The 17157-nt window shown below is 45.7% G+C and overlaps 1 protein-coding gene across 1 annotated transcript in view; it reads right to left on the reverse strand.

Moving 5' to 3' along the window:
• Positions 1 to 968, reverse strand: part of GALNT18 (polypeptide N-acetylgalactosaminyltransferase 18) — a 342383-nt gene extending 341415 nt beyond the window's left edge. Inside the window, exon 1 of the mRNA XM_070473386.1 lies at positions 237 to 968. Coding sequence (XP_070329487.1) covers positions 237 to 471 — 235 coding nt within the window. The 5' untranslated portion in view covers positions 472 to 968. The remainder of the gene's footprint in view (positions 1 to 236) is intronic.
• Positions 969 to 17157: the final 16189 nt, after the last annotated feature.

Consider the following 17157-nt stretch of genomic DNA (forward strand, 5'->3'; position numbering starts at 1 on the left):
GCACACACCCGCGCGTGGAGCCCCGTGCACACACGTGTGCCCTGGAGAAGCGCGCACGGCCGCCGACACTGAGGGTCCCGTAGTCAGGCAAGAACATACACGCAGCCCCGCCAAGCGTCTGCAGCCTCAGAGTCCCGCAGTCGCTATAGAGATGCCCACCAACCTCCGAGCACCGCGCACGGCTCTGGGCACTCCCCAGCCCCGTGGGCTACCCAAGTTTCCCCGGGCGCTCGTACCTTGGATATGCTGCTTTATGACATTCTCCAGGTGATCCAGCCGTTCAATAATCTTCAGGGTGTCCCCTTTGTCTTCCTCTAGCTTCTTGTCGGGCGCCGGCTCCTGCCCCCGCACATACACGCTGGCGATGTAGTTGGTGACACAGCCCACGTAGAGCAGACATATGATGTTGGTCATGCCGCTCAGGATCACGCAAGTGGACACCAAAGTTTTGGTCTTCCTGGTGCACACCATTCTGGGCTCCCTCCTCCATATAGAGCTCCCGGGGGCCCCTTCTCTCTGCGCACCCGGGACTCCCCCGCGATCACACCCTCTCGGACGCCCGGGGCCGCCGGGCGCCGGAGCACCTGAGTGCCGACGGTCTCCAAAGCCCGGACCGCCGGCAGTGGAGCCCCCGTGCCCAAGTTTGTAGCTCCCGCCGCTGGCCGCTTTGAGAGAGAGAGCTTGACAAAGGAAATGAGGTGGATTATTTTTCCAAATTAGAAATCTCCGAGCCCTTCTCGGAGCAGTCACGGGTGGTCGGCAGCCGCGCGCCTTGATACGAGCGTCTGGGAAACTTTGCCACAGCCTGGATCCGCGGCCGCGCCGCTTCCCATCGCCGGGCGCCGATTGCCTTGGCGGTCCGACCCGCCCGCGCTGCTGGAAGGACGGCGGCGGCGGCAGCGGCAGCGGCGGCAGGGAGAACCGCGGAGCCCAGCGGCCCGGCCCCCTCCGAGCGACAAGCGCCGCCACCAATCGCGCTCGGGCTCGGAAGAGGGGCCGGGGCTGGGCGGTCGCGGACCAACGGGGAGGGTGCGGGGGGCGGAGTCCGGCCCGGGGCCCCACCTGCTGGCTGCCCCCGGCCCCCGCCCTCCAGGGACGCTCCAAAGCCTCCACCCGCGCCCGCGCTGGCTGCCCCAGACCCGAGGCTCCCCGAGAGGGCGCGCCACCAGTCCCAGTCCTAGGCTGGCAGATTCCACCTCTAGGGGTATTCCACTCGCTGTCGCGCAGAAACCTCCAGGCTTCCGGAGGGAGCTCGGCTCAGCGCCCCACCACTCGACCGCTGGGCTTCTCGCGTGGATCCCACCTGCCGGCTCTCAACCCTTTTTCTGGTTGCGAGGACTCAGGGAGGCCAGGGAAGCGTGGGCCGGATGGCCTGTCTTGTCTCGCCCTCGGTCAGGCCCCGTGGGCGTCCACTTCTTCCTTGACTTCACCCTGTCAGCAGGCTTCCTGAATGTCTCCAGACCCCACAACTGTCAAAGGAGTCAACCCTTTTAGGAATCTCTTAGAAGGTTCTGTATCATCTCCACAACCAACCACCTCAAAGAGAGTGGTTTTTAACGCCCCTAGCTATATATATATATATATATATATATATATCTCAAGTCTGTGCAGTTCCTGGAAAAGCTGTGTGTTGTAACCCCATTTGTCACTCACGAGGGCCGGGGCTCATCCCAATGCCTGTGGAGATCCTGCACAGAAATATCCCTGGGGGGATTAAGCTGTCTGTGAGCTCTCGGTCTCTGTACATGCTGTTTGTGATTGATGTTAGGGAGGACAGAACTGTGCCTCACAGCAGAGGGGGCAAGGCTGGACTCCAGTGACTGACACTATTTTGTTATTAGAGCAAATGCTTATTCATATTATCCCTTTCTGCTGAACACTCACTTCTCAAAACCTGAATAAAATTCCTTCAAACAAAGATTCTTCAAAACACGGATTTCTATCCTCTGTCTCTGGGATGTATTTTCCTGTCCTGAAGAGTGTCCCTTGGTGTGCCAGCACCCCAACTAGCTGTGATCCTGGTACCCAAGGCAGCTTCCTCAAGTGATGTTTTCTGGACCTGGCCCAGCAAAAGAGGGTGGACACAAAACCAATGAAGGGGCGTTTGATGGCCATCAGCCTGGAAGCCCGTTAAACCAAAGCTTTGCATACAGAACTCCCAAAAGATACTATGAAAACAGACACAAACTAGAGATCTTGGAAGATTTCTCTCAACCCATAACTGAGAAAGAGAACAATACATGTAGGTTGGATAGAGAGTAGAGGAGAGTACTATGTATGAGCCCATACGTATGAGAAGAGTACAGACTATTTCTGGAAAAAAATCAAGGTACAAAAATCTGCATCCATGAGGGAATAAAACCTGTCTCTCTTTCTTTCCCTCTAGAAGTATAATCAGATCACAAACAGAGGTTCTGGACTTCCTTCTAGTTGGATGAATTCATAAGCAGTGGCTTTGAATACAGCTAATGGTAAAGGTCTAATTACTCCTTCTGTTTCATAGTCTCTCCCAGGAGGGGACTTGGAAATTCAGCTCTTCCCAGGATCTTCCTAAACCACCATAAGGCTAGACAGAGAGAAGCAACACTCATTTTTCACATTCTTAATGGGGAAAAACCCCAAATTTAAAAATAAGGATTCAAATAGAAAACAGAATGGATGGTGTGACTTTATATTTTGGTCCAGCTGGCCCTGTCATCTATTTGTAATGTGGTAGAACTGAATGCAGTAAAAGAAGAATGAGGATCAGTCTCTTCTCTCTAAAAGGTCACAAACTCTAGTTGACCAGTTCAAAGAATATTCACTGTAGGTGCAGCCAGACTCCATGACTCTCATCCCAGATCCACCACTTATTAGTTACGAGAGTTTGGACGAGCTTCAAAACCCCAAAGGGACTCAGTTTCCCCTTACATCAAATATAAACAATACTTGCTGGAGAACTGGTTGTGATGATGAAATGAGAGAATGTACCAGGCAGAATGTTTCATTAGTGCAGGATATATAGTGGGTGCTCAGGATCATGTGAGCTTTCCTTCCAGGATATGGTGAACTCTACTAGAATTCCATGAACCCCATTTGCTATTCAGCAATAGTTTATCCACTAACCAGTATCAGTTCTCTCTCCCCTAATGGAAGTTAACAGGAACCAGAACTATAGGCAGCAAGTTGCTTAACTTTCTGAGCTGAGCTCCAGCGCATTGACTTTCTATTCATAATGTCTGTCTTCACCATCAGTAGGGCACATAGGTCAAAAGATGTTCAAATGAACGGCTGGCTTCTGGGACCCTCTAATTCCCACTAAAGATCCCTAAGTCTTTGGTTTTAAACAAGCAAACTGGAAGGGAATACAAAGATTTAACCCAGAAAGATTTCAGAGTCACAAGGACAGAAAAGAGTTAGCCTCTATGGAAGCCCTCCTGTAAACAATGCCTGGGTAGAGATCCGTTTCTTTGACCCTCATTCAATCCAACAAGTAATTATTGAGCCCCTGAGGTTTTGTCTGAATGACCAGTTGCCCCAGACCCTGCCCAGTTTACTACAGATATGTGTATATAATCTGTCTCGTAGTCTCAATAATGGGCCTCTCTTCTGAAATTGGAAAGCTGCTAAAAACGGATCCCTGTGAAGTTAATCAGACAATGGGTGTGAGCAGGCTTAGCAGAGACTCAAGTACAATATATTTCTGTAAATTTATATCTATTATTTGAACCTAGGGTCTCCTACTTCTACAAGAGGAAAGAATATCTTGGAGAATCTATGCGAGGGGCTAGAGATCCTTGATAGGGTCTTTGTGACACAACCTTTGGATCTTACCCATCTTTTATATTGGGTAGGCAGCTTCCTTCTTTATGTGATTGAGTAGGGGGCAAGTACAACCCATTCCAGTACTCTTGCCTAGAAATTCCATGGACAGAGGAGCCTGGTGAACTACAGTCCGTGGGATCACAGAGTTGAACATGATGGAGCGACTGAGCACAGCACAGCTCAGCAAGTAGGACTTCTTACCCACGAGTACAGCCAGTCTTGTCGTTGTTCAGTCACTCTGTTGTGTCCAGCTCTTTGCAACCCCATGGACTGAGGACTCCCTGCTTCCCTGTCTGTCACCAACTCCCAGAGCTTACTCAAACTCATGTCCTTTGAGTCGGTGATGTGATGCCAACCAACCATCTCATCCTCTGTCATCCCCTTCTCCTCCTGCCTTCAGTCTTTCCCAGCATCAAGGTCTTTTCCAGTGAGTCAGCTCTTCGAATCAGGTGGCCAGAGGATTGGAGCCACTCTGCCGTCCCCCCAGTACTAAGCCTACATCAGAATGCTTTTGATACCAGGGTTGGAAAAACCAGTCATTAATGGATCTTAATTACCAGTTGGTTGCCTTCTGAGAAGGGTATCCTGACCTGAGGACTAAAGAGGAACAGACCTATCTGCATCAATGGCGAGTCATTCATCAGAGTGGTGTCAGTGTCATCTATGCCCACCAGATGGCAGCACATGCAACACCTCGGTGCCAGAGGCGCCAAATGGGATACGGGGGCTCCCGGGGAAAATGAGCCTCGACAGTGGAAAGTCAATTCCCAGCCAGGGTACATGGGAAGTGGGTTTTCCAGGTCCCTGGGAGAACAGGGCTTACTAGGGCTTCTGGCAGGGAGGGATGCAAGGTTCAGACACAAAGACTGAAGAAACAAGTCCAAGGCTGGATTCTGCCGAACCACAGGACTGAGATGTTATTGATAGAAAAGGCACACTTCTGGAGGAGGGATGGTGAACAAAGACAGAAATGTTTGTTCAGTACTTACATTGTATCCAGTCTAGTATTTTTCACATGTTGTCTCTTGAACATAGACTAAGGAATCCAGAGAGCTGGATTCATATTCCAGGCCTGGCACTTACTAGTATGATCTTGGGCAAATTACCTAAACTCTCTGTGCCTTGGTTTTTTATCTGTAAAATGGGGACAATAATAATAACTACCTCCTCCTAATAGGGATGTTGTGAGCATTCAGTTCAGTTCAGTTCAGTTGCTCAGTCGTGTCCGACTCTTTGTGATCCCTTGAATCACAGCATGCCAGGCCTCCCTGTCCATCACCAACTCCCGGAGTTTACCCAAACTCATGTCCATCAAGTCAGTGATGCCATGCAGCCATCTCATCCTCTGTCGTCCCCTTCTCCTCCTGCCCCCAATCCCTCCCAGCATCCAGGTCTTTTCCGAGTCAACTCTTCGCATCAGGTAGCCAAAGTATTGGTGTTACAGCTTCAACATCAGTCCTTCCAATGAACACCCAGGACCAAACTCCTTTAGGATAGACTGGTTGGATCTCCTTGCAATCCAAGAGACTCTCAATAGTCTTCTCCAACACCACAGTTCAAAAGAATCAATTCTTCAGTGCTAAGCTTTCTTTAGAGTCCAACTCTCACATCCATACATGACTACTGGAAAAACCATAGCCTTGACCAGATGGACCTTTGTGGGCAAAGTAATGTCTCTGCTTTTTAACATGCTGTCTAGGTTGGTCATAATTTTCCTTCCAAGGAATAAGTGTCTTTTAATTTCATAGCTGCAATCACCATCTGCAGTGATTTTGGAGCCCCAAAAAATGAAGTCTGGCACTGTTTCCACTGTTTCCCCGTCTATTTGCCATGAAATGATGGGATCAGATGCCATGATCTTAGTTTTCTGAATGTTGAGCTTTAAGCTAACTTTTTCACTCTCCTCTTTCATTTTCATCAAGAGGCTTTTTAGTTCCTCTACATTTTCTGCCATAAGGGTGGTGTCATCTACATATCTGAGGTTATTGATATTTCTCCCAGCAATCTTGATTCCAGCTTGTGCTTCTTCCAGCCCAGCGTTTCTCATGATGTACTCTGCATAGACATGAAATAAGCAGGGTGATAATGCATAGTCTTGACATATTCCTCTTCCTATTTGGAACCAGTCTGTTGTTCCATGTCCAGTTCTAACTGTCACTTCCTAACCTGCATATAGGTTTCTCAAGAGGCAGGTCAGGTGGTCTGGTATTCCCATCTCTTTCACAATTTTCCAGAGTTTATTGTGATCCACACAGTCAAAGGCTTTGGCATACTCAATAAAGCAAATATAGATGTTTTTCTGGAACTCTCTTGCTTTTTCAATGATCCGGCGGATGTTGGCAATTTGATCTCTGGTTCCTCTGCCTTTTCTAAAACCAGCTTGAACATCTGGAAGTTCATGATTCACGTATTGCTGAAGCCTGGCTTGGAGAATTTTGAGCATTACTTTACTAGTGTGTGAGATGAGAGCAATTGTGCAGTAGTTTGAGCATTCTTTGGCATTGCCTTTCTTTGGGATTGGAATGAAAACTGACCTTTGCCAGTCCTGTGGCCACTGCTGAGTTTTCCAAATTTAGATGAACTCATATAAAGCACACTGAAGGACTATATGTGCTTAGTCATTCAGTCGTGTCTGACTCTTTGCAACCCCATGGACTGTAGCCTGCCAGGCACCTCTGTCCATGGGGATTGCCCAGGCAAGAATACTGGAGTGGGTTGCCATGCCCTTCTCCAGCAGATCATCCCAACCCAGGATTCAAACCTAGGTCTCCCACATTGCAGCCAGATTCATTACTATCTGAGGCACCAGGGAAGCCCAAAGTCACTATATAAGTATTGGCTATTGTTATTTTTACCATCTCTGGGCACCAAAGTATTTGAAAGTTCAACCAAAACAGAGACAAGCCACCCAGAGGGAACTTCCCTCTATCTAGGAGCAAAAAGTCCTAGAAACTGACTCTTGGCTTCTCCTCGTTCACCTTGTTGAAGGACCCAAAGCAACTCCTAGAGGAATCACAGGGTAGCAGATCCCAACTGAAATCCTGCAACTAGAGCCATCTAACTCTTATTTACCTTCAGAGTATTTTCGAGTGCCCGTTCTGTGCTAGACCCGGTGCTAGCTGCTGCTAACACAGAGATGACTTACAGATGTACACCCTTGCCCTCAAGAAGATCATCGTTCAGTGGAGGAGGCCACTAAATAAACAGTATCGTACAGTCTGATGAGCTCCAAACTGATACAGTATATTAATATGAAAGGAAAAGTCACACGTGGACGCACCAGATTCCTCCCAAATAAATGATTATGCAACTTCCGAACAGCTCGGCTTTCATTCAATCACTGGAAGCTCTGCCAGGTGGGAATTTGTTCTTTAGAACTAGAGGAAAGTATTTGCAAGATAGTTAGAAGACCAAGGATTGATATCCAGAATATATATAAAGAATTCATATAAACCAACAAAAGAGAGAGGCAAGAATATCCACATGGAAACATGGGCCAAAAATATGAACAAGGAATTAACTAAAGAAGGGTAAATATCCAATATAAATGAGAAATGATGCTTAAACTTGTTAAAAATCAGAAAGTTATGTTTTAAAATACAAATATCATATCTCATGTATCAGATTGACAAATTTAAGGAGATGATTTTCAAGTATTGGAGAGAGTATAAAAGAAATAGGTACTCATTATCCTGCTGGTGAAAGTGTGACTGGTACAGTCACTTTGGAATGCTGTTTGGCAGTAATGATTAAATTTAAAATGCACATGCCCTATGACCTTGTACTTGAAGTGTAGTCCATGGAACATTCCGGTGCTTATTTAAAATGAAGAGTATCAGGCCCACCCCACATCTATTGAATCAGAATATGCATTTTTATCAAAATCCTCAGATGAGTCATGTATACAATAAGGCCTGAGAAGCAATACACATGAAACTTTTAACCATAGGCTTTCTTCGGAAAAAGAACCTGATTAAAGGTAGTGGTCAAGTACTGAACTTCTTACCAGGTACCTCTGTAATATCTGAATTTTTATAATGACTACTTCTTAATGTTACACTTCTGAAATTCAAATTATTTTCTTAATTTAAAATCTGACTCCTGTTTTTGTGCTTAAAGCAATCTGCTGCACACTGGTTGCCGTCCTTTGTGAACTGAGCTAGTCTTGGAGGTACTCTAAGCCTGTTTCCTAATCTGTCAAAGAGGAATAGTAACTATACCTCAGCCCAGCCTCACACACTGGTAGGCTCTGACCACAGCATATCAAGCATAATTCAGCCTTTGACGTTCATGAGGATGATTCTCCATCATCAGGAAAACGGACGTACCTATGGTTTATGGCCATTGAGAAGGGAGTAGTGCCACAGGAAGAAGACTTCTGTTGAATGGAACCAACAAAAACAAGCCCACGCACGCACACACACACACAATTCTTGAGTGACCTACACTTATTGTGGGTATTTCCTATTGAACAGAAATGAAAGGAATCGTTAAGGTACATGACCACTCTCATCATATAGGAAAAGCAGAAATGTTATCAACCACCATCTCTTTCTTTTGCTCACTCAGAACCATTTCTTGGTTTTGTGTGCTTTGCCTAAATAACATTATGTTGCCTGCTGCTGAAGATACAGTAAAGGATTTTGGCTTCCTGTCCTTTAACAGGGATGCTCAGTAGACGATACATTGGTTAGGGAAGCAATAGAGCATGATGGTTACACATATGTAACCAGGCAGACTTGGGTTTGAATTCTAGATCTGCCATTTACTAGTTTTGTGAATTGGGGCAAGTTGCTTGAGTTTCTGTATCTCGATATCCTCATCTGTAAAATGTAATATCTTCCTCACTGGGTTGTTGTGAAGATTAAATGAAATAATATTTGTAAAACTTGGTATTGAACCTCTGGCAAGCATTCAACAAATGTTAGTTTTAGTGTTACTTAACACTTTTATTTAGACAACAAATTATGGTATTTCATTTCCAATCCATAATTATACATATTTTATAGCATATATTGAGGAGTCCAGCCCTTCTGTAGCCCAAGGACTATATATATATTTTTAATGTTCTATTACTTAGAGGAATGAGTATCAGTTTTTTACACAATTTTTATAAGTAACCAAGTAAAAGCTATGGAGAACAGTGATGTGTCTTATTTGACTACCTAAACTTCTAAGCCAGGTAGGCTATACCAGTACTGTTCAATCCACAGAGCACTGTTCACACATACCTTGTCTTAATCTTCACAACCACCCCATAAGGCAAGTTATTATCATGCCCATTTTCCAGATGAGGAAACTGTATTTAAGGCAAATATTAATGAATAAAAGTGGTAGAGGGCTTCTGACTCCAAGTCCAGTACTCCTTTCCATATATCACATCCCTCCTGGGTATCTGTTAAGGAATATCTATCTTCACTGAAGAAATAACTAGCTGATAAGACCCCAATAAAAAAAGAAAAAAGACCACGAGAGAGATCTCTTGGAAGTATTTGCATCTTCAAAGAGGATTGTTAAAAACAGAAGCACTCTGAAACCCTAAATGGATGCTGTCCTCTGAGCAAGGAAAAGAGCTACTAAATCCCTTTTCCAAAGGTGAGAATCTGGCTGGTGAAGTGGGGGAAAGGAAGTCATGTGTATTGAGCCCTTACTGAGAGCAGAAGTATGGTCACAGATTTCCTCAAACCCATGAAAGATTCTTGCCTGCTAATTTATGTGGCTTCAAGAAGGCAGAAAAGAGAACTGGGATGGCAAAATGCCTCTCTTCTTAGAAAATGCCTGGAGGTACCCGGGTACATAGTCATGCCTGGGTAAAAAGACAGACCAGAGCCCTCCTTCCCAAAGCCAACAAGGAATAGCAAAGGACCTGTGTGAGGGATGGCTGGTGCCAACCAGGCACGAGAAGCCGATGACCTTTTCAGGTTCAGTATATGATGGTCTGGGGCATTACTGGCCCATAAGTATGTTCTGTGCTTTGCTGCCAACCAGATGGCATATAAAATATTCAGCAGACATACAACCTCCTCACCACAGCGAGGTGACTGGCTTGTTCAGAACAGAGTGATTGCAGAGGAAGGCACAAATTGCAAGTGGCAAGAAGCAGCTGGGAAAGAGTCAACAATCTGCTTCTTGTGACAGAGCCAGAGACCAGAGCTGGGGACAGCTTGCATTTGCAGCAGGCCCAGAGCCCCTCCTCAGAGAACCGTGGAATCTGTCATCAAAGGACTTCTGTAAACTTGGTTCCGAGACGAATGCAGATGCACAAAAGTACACAAAAGTACAAAGTACTCAGATGGATGATTCCAGATAAAACAGCCTTAGCAGGTACCAACAGATAGGCTGATATAGCAGGATGCACTTGCAGATATCAATATAATCAGTCTTCTGACAGAGTCCAAATCCAAAAAGCATCTAGGTGTTTGCTAGTAATTCTCCACCACATATGGAATCTCTTATCCAAGCGCTTGATGAGGGAGCTGACAGACTCCAGAATAGAGTGCTTAGGCCTTTGTATCCCCGAAGTAGTTTGACAGAACTACCATTCAATCCAGCAATTCCACTTGCAGGTGTTTGTCCAAAGACAACATAAACAAACAGTTATTCAAAAAGGTGTCTAGTCACTGTGGCATTACTTGCAATAACCAAGATATGGAAGCAACCTAAGTGTCAACTGATAGATGAATGGATAAAGAAAACATGACATATAAAAAATGGAATCGGACCCAGGTCTCCTGCATTGCAGGCAGACGCTTTAACCTCTGAGCCACCAGGAAAGCCCAATGGATTCTTACTCAGCCATAAAGAAGAATGAAATCTTGTCACTTGCCACAACATGGATGGACCTAGAGTGTATTTGCTAAGCGAAATATGTCAGAGAAAGATAAATAGCTATGATAAATAATATAAGATAAATACTAAAATTTCATTTATATGTGGAATCTAAAAAAACAAAATGAACAAACAAAAATAATAGAAAAGACTCATAGATACCAGGGAGGGGTGGAGACAGATGAGTGAAATAGGTGAGGGAGATTGAGAAGTACAAACTTCCAGTTACAATGGAACAGATCCCACTACATGGGGATGTAATGTGTAGAGTAGGGAATATGATGAGAGATGAAACTACACTCTTCATTGTGATCATTTTGTAATTTATAAACATATCAGGCTTCCCTAGTGGTCCAGTAGTTAAGAGTCTGCCTTGTAATGCAGGGGACAACAGTTTGATCACCCGTCAGGGAAGATTCCACATGCTTTAGGGCAACTTAGGCCCTTGTGCCATAGCTACTGAGCCTGCACTCTTGAGCTCTCAAGCCGCAATACTGAGCCCAAGTGTGGCAACTACTAAAGCCCACACCCACCACAGCCTGTGATCTGTAATGAGACAAGCTACTGTAATGAGAAGCCCATGCTCCTCAACTAGAGAGTAGCCCCTACTCTCCACCACTAGAGAAAGCCCATGCACAGCAATGAAAGCCCAGCACAAAGGTAAAAATAAATATAAATTCTTAAGAATTTTTTTAAATTTATAAAGATATCAAATCACTATGTTGCACACCTGAAATTAATATAGTTTTGTAAGTCAACTGTACTTCCATTACAAATAAATACATAAATAATTTAATAAGTTCCTGCATATATGATCAATAAATAAAAATTAATTGCTTTTCAGTACTTTAATGAAAATATTCTATTTAACATAGCAACAGAAAATACACCTAAAACTCCAGCTAGCAAAAGTTGTGCAAGAGACACATCACAGCTCCAATAGTCACACTTTCAATGGTCACAGTTCCATCTAAGAATGTCATGACTAGGTAAAAAGTTGAGGTCCAAAGCTGACCTCTCAGACCTACCCAACTATCTTTTGCTGAAGATCTTTTTCCTAAGGGTCTCCCAGATGGAGTCCATGGGTCTCCAATAACTCAATGGAGGCCAAGCATCCAGAATAGCTGGAAGAGACAGTAGGGGATCTAAGCCCTTACAGAATTGAGGCTGGAGGGTCTTCCCCACCCTTCAGACAGTATTTTTTCGTGCTCCACCCTAACAGATCTTAAATAAATAATGGGTATTTTTTCCTTTTTAGTCTAATCATGGTAACAACAAAAGAAGCCGCCTGAACTAGAACTTGTTTAGAAGCCTTCCATCTTCCCCGCTCCCTGACCATACTTCTATCCACTCAAAGCAAGATAACAGGCAAGTCAAGGCACCCAGCAGCGGCATCTTACATGGCAAACTGTGAAAGGCCATGTATCACCACCTCTGGGATCGTGTCTGAGTACACAGGTGCTGTAGGGCATCAGTCCTAGACTGGAGAAGACCAAGCCTACTTCCTTACAGAACAGAAGGCTCCCATCCTCGGGGTGAGCGGGGGCCTAGCGAGGGGACCCACTGAGGGACTGGCACCATGCCCTTGCTCAGTAAAATCCCAGAGTCCAGATGCTGAGAGATCTTTTATATCCTGTGCTTCTCTGAGTAAGTTCCCTAGCAGCTGCGACTTTTTCTAAATCTCTAAAAGGCTGCAGCAGTCTAGAAAATGTTGAACTTCTGAAGGCAGAGGCCCATAGTTAGCATGGCCATTGTCAGTTTGCCTCAGCTCATGTTCCGGGTTCACCGATGAGAATCCAGAGTCTTTGACAAAGCTCCAGACCCTCTACTCCAGCAATCCTTGGATAGCCACCTTCATCTGGAGAGACTCGGCGCTGGCCATGGAGACTGAAGTGGGAACACAGTCCAGGGCTTGGCCACCATCTTGGGATTGAGCCACTGACAACCTGCAAGTGTTTCTGGGAATGTGGAGTCCATTTTTTTTCCTGACTCTTTAAAGAAAGGTTACTTTTCAACATCACACTGTGTTGTTGACTCAAATTAATCACTCAATTTATCAAGTACTGACAATAATGGGAGGATGGCATTAAGGTAGGGCTATTTGCCTTTCCATAGAATAATCCCAATCTGCTGAGCAATTTAAATGCTTATTGATCTTTTTAAAGTGTGTCCTTCCTCACAATCAAGCTGCCGTTTTTTCACAACCGTCTGGGTCCCTACCTCCCACAACACTCTCAGATTCTTAAGTGTTTACTCTTAACCTGCTATAAATTGAGAAAACAGCTGAATTATTAGAATTGTGTGTAAATGAGGGCGGAAAGGCTTTTTTGTTGTTTTTGGCTTTAAGCAAGGAACTAAGGAACTCTCCCATGAATAAAGTATTCAAAGGTTTGACACATTTGTTGGTTCACTTATTTCCTGCTTTTCAACTCCCTCACAGTTCCAGCAGCTGGTACTCCAGCCCCACCAATCAATTCCCCACAAACCAGCCAGAGTGAACACACACAACCTCCATCCCTCCCGTCTTAGAATCCTTTAGCAGCTTCTCATTGCTCTGGGAATGAAGTCTGGCCTTCCTGTGGCCTTTGATAAGCATTGAGAGCCTGGTCAGATCTGGCCTCTCCTACCTTTCTCCTTCATCACTTCCAGGCCCTTGTGTAGGTCACTCTTAACCTCACCCCAGGCCCCCCAGCTCATCTGACAGATTTCCTCTTAAACTCTCCCTCTACAGGCTTCCCCAGAGGCTCAGAAGTTAAAGAATCTGCCTACAATGTGGGAGACTTGGGTTCAACCGCTGGATTGGGAAGATCCCCTGGAGAAGGGAATAGCTACCCAGTCCGGTATTCTTGCCTGGAGAATCCCGTGGACAGAGCCAGGCGGGTGACCGTCTATGGGATCACAGAGTCTGGCTTAACTGAGCAACTAACACTGTCACTTTCTTTCCTTCCTCTATAGCCTCCTTGACCCTGTGAACAAATCCATGCATCCAACATTGGCCCATGGTCTCAATCCCTTCTCCATCCAAACATTTAGCCCCAAATCACAACTGCATTCCAGATTTAAAGCTCTGTCACTTATTAAGCTGAGTTGTCTTAGGCAATTTACTTAACCTCTTTCAGCTTGTTTCTTTATCTATGTGTGTGTGTGTTACATCACTTCAGTCGTGTCTGACTCTTTGTGACTCCATGGACCATAGCCTGCCAGGCTCCATTGTCCATGGGGTTCTCCAGGCAAGGATACTGGATTGGATAGCTATTCCCTTCTCCAGGGGATCTTACCAACCCAGGGATCAAATCCACATATCTTATGTCTCCTGTGTTGGTAAGTGGGTTCTTTACCACTAGCGCCACCTGGGAAGTCCTTCTTTATCTATAGAATGGAGATAATTATGTCGCCTACCTCACTTCACAGTGAGGATTGAGATGGTAATAGATAGAGCACTTAGCTTAATAAATATGATCACTGCTTTTTCTACTATCTGTTTTCCTCACGAAAAGGTAAGGAACCATGCCTGTCTTTTGCACTTACAATGGGGTGCACAGTACTGAGCAGGGAATCTGGAACACAGCTACTCAATTATTGCTAAATATTTACGAATGAATACATTAATGTCAGAATGCCACCTAAGAATCTGCAGAGGCTCCCATTTCAACCCTGAGCAAATTTCTATTCTTTCACATGCATTCTCCAACCAGCCTGTTCAGCTTTTCTCTGCTGCACTGTAACAGCTTGTCTGATGAAATTCCCTTCACATCCTTTCACTTCATCAAGTCCTCCCTTTCGGAGCTGGGTCTTCCCTCCCCCAAGAAGCTTTCCTGTGCCCACTGCTCAGGTCTTCCTGAATCTCCCACTTGGAATCATCTGTCTTGCTCTCTGTCATGCCCAAGCTCCTTTCCGCCCTCATCTCTCAGTCAGCTGATGCGCAGTGATGCGCAGTGGCCTTGAAGCCAGCCTCTGCTCCACCTCTCCCTTCGTGCTCCATCCCACCCCAGCTCCGGTCAGAGTCGGCCCACCCTCAGTCAGGGTCGCTCTGCCTTCCACTCCTGCCAGAGGACCTATCCTTTTGATAACATCCTCTCAAAAATCACATCCTTGCAGTGTTTACCTCTCAGTTTCCGAGCTTTGCCACGCCTCACTTAAGGTATTGACTTTTCAATTCGTGATAAATTATTCAGCAGCTCATTTTCAGCCAGACTCCTCTTTTCTTCAGGGCCTTCTCCTCCAGCCACCATTTCGGGGCAGCCTTTAAGTTCTAATGACGTGTTTACAATTCATGCTCTGCCAGACATTAAAGCATCGCGGTGCACTCAGGGATGATGAAGCGCTACTTGGGATTCTCAGCAGAGGGAAGGGCCCAATAAGAGTGTTGCTCTGTTGTTTACAGAGAGCAAAGATTTCTGTCTTCACTATAAAGGATGTGTGTGCAGACGGTGGCAGAGGGGTTCTGGTTCAAAGGCAGGGCTTTTGCTGGAACTTTCCAAGCCTCCCTGAAGAGCAGACTGGCAGCTGATAGGGACAGCCAGTCCTAATCCAATCAACTCTAGGCTTAAGGATTTTCACTCTTGTGCTGGTGGTTGAATGTTGGGGGGAAGTGGAGGAGGGGGAAAGGAAAAGGAAAAGAAATAAAAGAAACCATGAATCTTCTATAATCGGGGGCATCTGACAAAGCAAGCAAATAAGCAGCAGCACATAATGCTTACCCTTAGGACTGAGTTTTTACATAGAGGCTTCGCATCCTGTTCAAAGGACCACTACCAGCCCCTGTCTGAGCCCTTCCTGTTGAAAGGTCTTGTAGCCCACCACAAGCTCCCTTCCTGCTGGATGTTACTGGCCCTGGCACTCCAGATCCTTGGTTCTTGGCCTCCTATGCTCCTAGTTGGAGACCTCACCCCCCACCCCCCCACAGCCTCCTAACCTGATTGTGTCTTAGGATCACAGGTCAGGACTATATACTGAGGGCCATCAGACATATGAAGGTGTAATTTACATGGTCAGTAATGGGGGAAGATAGGTGAGAGAACTCTCATTGAGAGTTATATGAACGGAAAGAGACTCCCTGTTATCTTAAATGTTGCTGATATCATTCTCTAAATTATTTGATTAATCTCCAGTCTAGGGTTTAGGCTAATGATCCCCTCCCAAAGAATACCAGAATTGAGAGGCAGACAATAGGACTTTTTGGATTCCATCAAAACTGGAGTTTCTGGTGGCACCAGAGAAGGAATTGAAAACAAAAATAATAACAACACAAATAAAGAAGGCATCATGTGCCATAGCCAGAGGAAGAAAATAAAAATAGTTGTCATTATGGCCACTTTTGCTCTGCCACAAAATTCCATCTTTGCCTCCTTGTTCCTCTCTCTTCCACTAAACACTGTGCTGTACTTAGTCATGTCCAGCTCTTTTGCAACTCCATGGCCTGAGGCCCACCAGGCTCCTCTGCCCATGGGATTCTCCAGGCAAGAATATTGGAGTGGGGTGCCATTTCCTAGTGCAGGGGATCTTCCCAACCCAAGGATCAAACCCACATCTCTTGTGTCTCCTGCATTGGCAGGCAGATTCTTTACCACTGAGTCACCCACTGAACGCTGAAAAGATACAAACCTGAAAGGACGAGATGTTGTACCAGAGGCACACACGCTCTCTTAGAGAAACCCTCAGCCCTGCCAGGAGTGTCCAGGCACCCTGCTTCTCCCAAGGGCCTTATCCCTGCTTCCGGCAAAGCTGATTGAACAAGCGATGGCCAGAGGTCAGCCCAATCGGAGTCTCTCTCCCAAGAATCTGTGACTGAGACGCGAAAGAGTGAATCAGTTAGCAGTGAGGAGTGAAGAAGGGGAGTTGTGTGCAGTCGGGAGGTAAGGCCACCATTTTCAGAGAGCCAGGATGGGCCATGTGCAAGCAGGTAAAGAAATAGAGAAGCTAGCTGAACAGAGAGAATGAAAGGTGGGGAGAGAGAGACTGGGATGGGGCAGGGGAGAGGGGGACTTCTACAATTACATATTATGAGTCCCCTGAACATATCCCTACCTCCAAGTTACCTGCAAACTAATAAAGAAGTAATTCACCCAGCAATGCAAGTGGTGGTGCTGGTTTAGTCACTAAGTTGTGTCCAACTCTTAGAACCTCATTGACTGTAGCTTTCCAGACTTCTCTGTCCATGGATTCTCCAGATAAGAACCCTGGAGAGCGTTGCCATTTCCTTCTCCAGGGAATCTTCCCAACCCAGGAATTGAACCTGGGTCTCCTGCATTGCAGGCAGATTCTTTACCAACTGAGCTACAAGGGAAGCCCAGCAATGCAAGTAGAAATAACTAACACTTAATGAGCACCTACTAAGTGATACAGATATGGTTCGCTATAGATTAGAACACATCAGTTCTAGTAGAAACAATCCAGTGACATTGATCAATTGATGAGTGATTTACCACCACTCTCTAGCTAAGGGGACTGATGCTCACACAGCTTAGGTAAACAGTAGAAGGTCCTTTAACTAGAATGTGGCAAAGCCTGGATGGGAACATGCTG

This window comes from Odocoileus virginianus, chromosome 10 (assembly GCF_023699985.2).
Source record: "Odocoileus virginianus isolate 20LAN1187 ecotype Illinois chromosome 10, Ovbor_1.2, whole genome shotgun sequence".
Taxonomy (NCBI): Eukaryota; Metazoa; Chordata; class Mammalia; order Artiodactyla; family Cervidae; genus Odocoileus; species Odocoileus virginianus.